This window comes from Prionailurus viverrinus, chromosome D1 (genome assembly GCF_022837055.1).
Source record: "Prionailurus viverrinus isolate Anna chromosome D1, UM_Priviv_1.0, whole genome shotgun sequence".
NCBI classification, from domain to species: domain Eukaryota; kingdom Metazoa; phylum Chordata; class Mammalia; order Carnivora; family Felidae; genus Prionailurus; species Prionailurus viverrinus.
Genome location: NC_062570.1, coordinates 81961990 through 81966896, shown reverse-complemented (window position 1 = coordinate 81966896; position 4907 = coordinate 81961990). Strand labels below are relative to the sequence as shown.

General features: G+C 45.0%; 1 protein-coding gene across 1 annotated transcript; it reads right to left on the bottom strand.

Moving 5' to 3' along the window:
• Positions 1 to 335: 335 nt before the first annotated feature.
• FIBIN (fin bud initiation factor homolog) lies at positions 336 to 2458 on the bottom strand. Its single transcript, XM_047878506.1, has one exon. The coding sequence runs from the start codon at positions 1906 to 1908 to the stop codon at positions 1273 to 1275; it is 636 nt and encodes a 211-aa protein (XP_047734462.1). The 5' UTR covers positions 1909 to 2458; the 3' UTR covers positions 336 to 1272.
• Between the last annotated feature and the right edge of the window lie 2449 nt (positions 2459 to 4907).

Sequence of the window (4907 nt, the reverse complement as noted above, 5' to 3'; positions counted from 1 at the left end):
TTAGAATGGAGCCCTCCCTCTGCATTCTGAGGGCATAAAACTTATGAGCCTTGTCATCAACTTTTCCAGTTGATGCTGCAGAAAAAACTGGAAAAATTGGAGTTTTTAGGCAGACCAGCAGAGATCAACTTCTGGCAAGACCCAGATTTTTTTCTTTTGAACATGGGTAAGGGTGGCCAGGGTAGGGAGGATTGCCAACTACATAGCCATCCCTCTCCCTTCTTTATCACATACTTTGAGTAAACTGGCTTCAATCCCACCCTTCTCTTTCCTCTTGCACTGACTCCTCTTTGCAATACAAAAGTTATGGATATCAATTAGAAAATAAGCCAGCATTATACGAGAACATATTTATTGGCTGAATAATAAAACTTAGTTCAGGAGTTATTAGAATTAGAATCCCCCCTACTTGAAGTACAAGTTTCCAGTAAGCAAACAGAAGAAAACCCCCAAACCAGAACGAATACATTGGTAAGCTACAACATAGGCATTTGGGGGTGTGTTCAAACAATCGACTTTTTTTTTAATGGACTGTAGCTCTGAGGACACAGGCATACAGTGAGAGACACAGCAAGTCAGCTTAGCGACGTGAGTGTGTACCCCCCACAAAGCTTGCACTTCCTCAATGTGGCCACTTCAGCTTACACACACTCACAGAGGCACCTCAAACGTCTCCCTGCAAAGGACTATTTGCATATAGCTTCCAGCCAATACTCTTACAAAACCCCCCACAAAAACCCAAAAAACTAAAAACAAAACCTTGAAGACCACGGTTAATAAATTAAGAGACAAAAAGAGGAGAAACAGGCGTCTGCTGGCAGGCAGGCCGCACAGCACCTCAGACAACTGACAGCTTTCAAAGCCCAAGAGGGAAGGCTGAAGGTGAAAAGGAACCATGTGCTCTGCTCTCTGGGTATTTTCTCCAGGATGGGGAAGGTTAATCACTCCCTCCTGCATAAACCGTGTCCTTCTAGACGTGGCGGAAACAGGTGTCTGTGCAGAGTTAGAAAGTCCTCTAAGAAAGGCGGAGGCATGGCTTTAAATCGGTCTTTCCAAGTAACAAGTCAATAGCAATCCCATAAATAATGTACAAAAACAAAACAGCTCGGCCCTCGCTTATTTCTTTTTAAAGATCACTTCAGATGATTCTCCAAGTGCAAATCCAGATATAAAAAATAATAAGTATAAGGGAGACGTTAGCCCCGGCTTCTGTCCCCACCCTCCACAACGGGGCTGATTTGATGCCCTCTCCCAGGCAGCGCGCCCTCACACCTACACTTTAAGATAATCATTTTTCAGCCGACCCAGCCGGGTCCCATGGCTCCGGATGGTGAGGGCCAGCAGCTCGTATTTGTCCCTGAGCCCCACAGAGATGTCGAGTGTTTCCTTTAGCAGGGACCTGGTGTGGACCAGCATCCCCAAGAAGTCCTCGTTGAGCCTGCTCTCTTGCCGGCTGTCCTGTTCCTGGCCCTGCTTAAACTTGCTTTCCAGCTCAGTGAGGGACTTGTCCGAGTTGGAGTAGGCGTCCCCGATCTGGTGGGACTCCCGCCGCAGGTACTTGCCATAGCTCTCTTCCCCGTCCAGGTCGTAGGAGATGCTCTTGCTGATGCCCTCTAGGACACGCCCAGCATCCTCCACCTGGCGGCCCAGCACGGTGAACTCCTCCCGAAGGCTGAGGCTCAGCAGACTGCTGGCCTGGCTCCCCTCCCCCTGGGAGCAGCGCCGGTGGTCACTCACCCTGAAGAGCAGCTGGCACTTCTCGGGGTCATCATTTTCTTCATAGTCCCCGTCGGGCACGAAATAGTGGTGCAGGGTCCCATTGGACATCTCCGGATACAGAGGGCCGTCGAAGTAGCCCTGACACAGGTGGCAGAAGAAACCCATCCAGAGGAACTTCAGCAGCACCATCCTGGATAGTCAGGATGACAGGGGACCCCTGGAGAAGACTGTTCGCCCAGGCACGATAGAGGGGAGGGGGTCCCCTCGGCAGTCAGTGCCTCCCTAAGACGGCCACAGCCTCGGTCCCCGCCGGCTTGCTGCACCCTGGCCCCGCCTCCCCAGCAGGCTTCATGTGGCTGTCACCAGCGCCTGGGTAGCGCAGGAGGCGCCCCGGCTCTGCGCTCCTGCGCTCTGGGCTGGAACTCAGCCGGGTCAATCCAGCGGGATCGAGGGCAGGAGAGGGAAGCCCTCCTCCAGGGCGCTGGCAGGCCGCGGGCTCTGCTGCCCCACTCTCTCTCTCAGAGTTCCCCCTTGCTCCTGAAAGATGGAGCCTGTGGCTGGAGAGAAAGACTCTGGCCTTCTGATACTATTTCAACCTCTGCACTGGGTGGGAATGCGGAGCTTTTCCTTTGGCTAATGATATCCTGAGGATCTCTCTGCTCTCAAATTACAGCTGGTTTCGTCACTTGGAAGCCAGGGAACAAGTTTGGAAAGAAACCTCTCGCCAGGTCTCTTGTTATTAAAGGTACAGGATCTTTTTTTTTTTTTTTTTTTTTTTTTTTTTTTAAGACTGGAAGGGAAACCTTGCAAAATAGAATTTAACTTGAAGGAGAAAACGGGAACAGGGTGAATAGAATTCCCACCAAAATCTCCAAAAGGAGATCTCCAAAAAGGAGAAAGATCGGTTTGCTATTAACATATGGGGGGGGGGGGGGAGGGTGATTACCCTGCAGGAATACTGCTTCACATTTTAAATAAGTACCAGTTAGATTGGATTTGTTAAGTATGCCTATCATTATCATTTTCAAAGTTTGTGACTTTGAAGGCAAATTTGCCTTGTAAGACATGGCAGTTTTGTTTGGAAATGGGTAGCTAAGTAAAATTTTTAATAACAATACTTGGGAAACAATAGCAATATAGAATACTGATTATCGCAGTAATCAGTTGCTAGTCTGTGCAGGAACAAAAGCTGAAAATGGAATTTTGCTGGTTTAATAAGTAAGTGAACCACTGAGAGGATGGTTTAATCTTATGAAAAACCATCCATGCTAAGCTTCTGCATTGCATCTTTAGCCTAACACCACTATTGTCTCTTTTGAGATACTTACAAGTTTTTGAAGCATGTAGGGCTGGCACTCTTATCTCCATTTTCCAGATGGAGAAACCTAGGGGCACAATGGGAAACAAATTGTTAACAGTTACAAAGTTAGATTGTAGCAGAACCAGCACCCATTAAGTCACAGGGTCTTTTCATTTAATTTAGAAAAAAAAACGTTTTTTTTTTTTCACAAGGCCATTTTAGTTTATGATCTCTGAGTTAATTAGAAAATTGCCATCCATCAGGCTAACTCATTTGTTCAAGAAAATTTATTGAGCATTTACTATATGCTAGAGTCTAGTTTATTTTATTTTAAAATTTTTTTTTATCTATCTATTTAATGTTTATTTATTTTGAGAGAGAGTGAGAGAGCATGAGTAGGAGAGGAGCAGAGAGAGAGGGGGAGGGAGAAAATCCCAAGCAGGCTCTGCACTGTCAGCGCAGAGCCCAACACAAGGCCCAGGAAACATGAGATCATGACCTGAGTGGAAATCAAGGGTCGGACAATCAGGAGATGGCTGCTCAACTCACTGAGCCCCCAGGCACCCCTAGAGTCTATTTTAGATAGTGCTAACAGAGCTGTGAGAAAAAAAGGAGACAAATACTTGCCCTTGTGGAGCTTACATTCTAGGAAATTGAGAGAAATTAAATAATATAAATAAATAAGATATATTGTACGTTGGCAGTGATAGGGTTGGAGAAAAGAAAGGATGGGAAAGTGGAGGCAGAATCCCTATTTTCGTAGTTCTTTCCTTTCTGCCTTGAAATATAGCTGAAATACTCCTGTGATCTGCCTGTGTTAGTACTTATCTTCCTCTCCAAGTCATAAGGGACTGGTGTCATTCAGAGCTACAGTGCCATACAATTCTCAGACTGTCATACTTGTTGCCATCACTTTCTGACATAAACAGTCCAGACTCTTGGAGAGACGATGAAAAGTCTGGTTAAGTAACTGGATATTTTGTCAAAGTGGTGCCACATGCGTAGATTTTTTGAGACATGTTGAGTGCACATTTTACTTCCTATCCGGATATTTCACATCGTGAAAACATAGACAAAGGAGTTTTCTTAGCAATTATGCTAAGAAGTCTATGACTTATTTTCACTGCATTCCAGGAGAAAACTACCACCTTCTCCATTTGAGAGACTGGACTGTTGGACTCGACAGCCATATTACTTATTCCTTTTTTTTTTTTTTGCATTCACAAATGACATTCACAAATGACAACAGATGGATTCAAATTGGCCACTTGGCCAAAGAAGGGAAGAGGAATTTACTTGGATTCTCTCCACTTCTTGCACAATCCCTCCCTGACTTACTAACCAATTCAATTAAGCAAATCTAAATTAAGCACTTATTACTACTCTGTGCAGGCACAGTGTTAAGTTCGCTATAGATTCAAAGATGTGCAGTGAGACGTTTCAGCCTACAAAGAGCTTGCTCTCTCTGGTTAAAGAGTCGGGCAAATATACACAGACAATCTTGATAAGAATGGCTATGAGTAGTTACTTTTTCCTACAATTACCTCATCTAAAGATATAAACCCCAGATCTTGTATCAGGAAGGCATCACTTTGGCGCAAGTAACTGAAAGTCTAATCCAATCAGACTAAAGTAAAAAAAGGAATTCACTGACTTACAGAAAGCCTGTAATTAGATTTTCAGTCCATGCCTGGTTCAGAATCTAGTTTCGCTCTCACCATCTTTTGGTTCTACTTCCTCAGCTTATATTCATTCTTGGGTAGCCTTTTTCATTCGTGGTTCAAAGATGGCTACCAGTGTGTTTGGGGGCTATAAACTTCCTTGTTTATGTAGAGTAGCAATGACAGCTTATGAATGGCGGGTCCTTCCAATCAGCCTCAGTGACCAT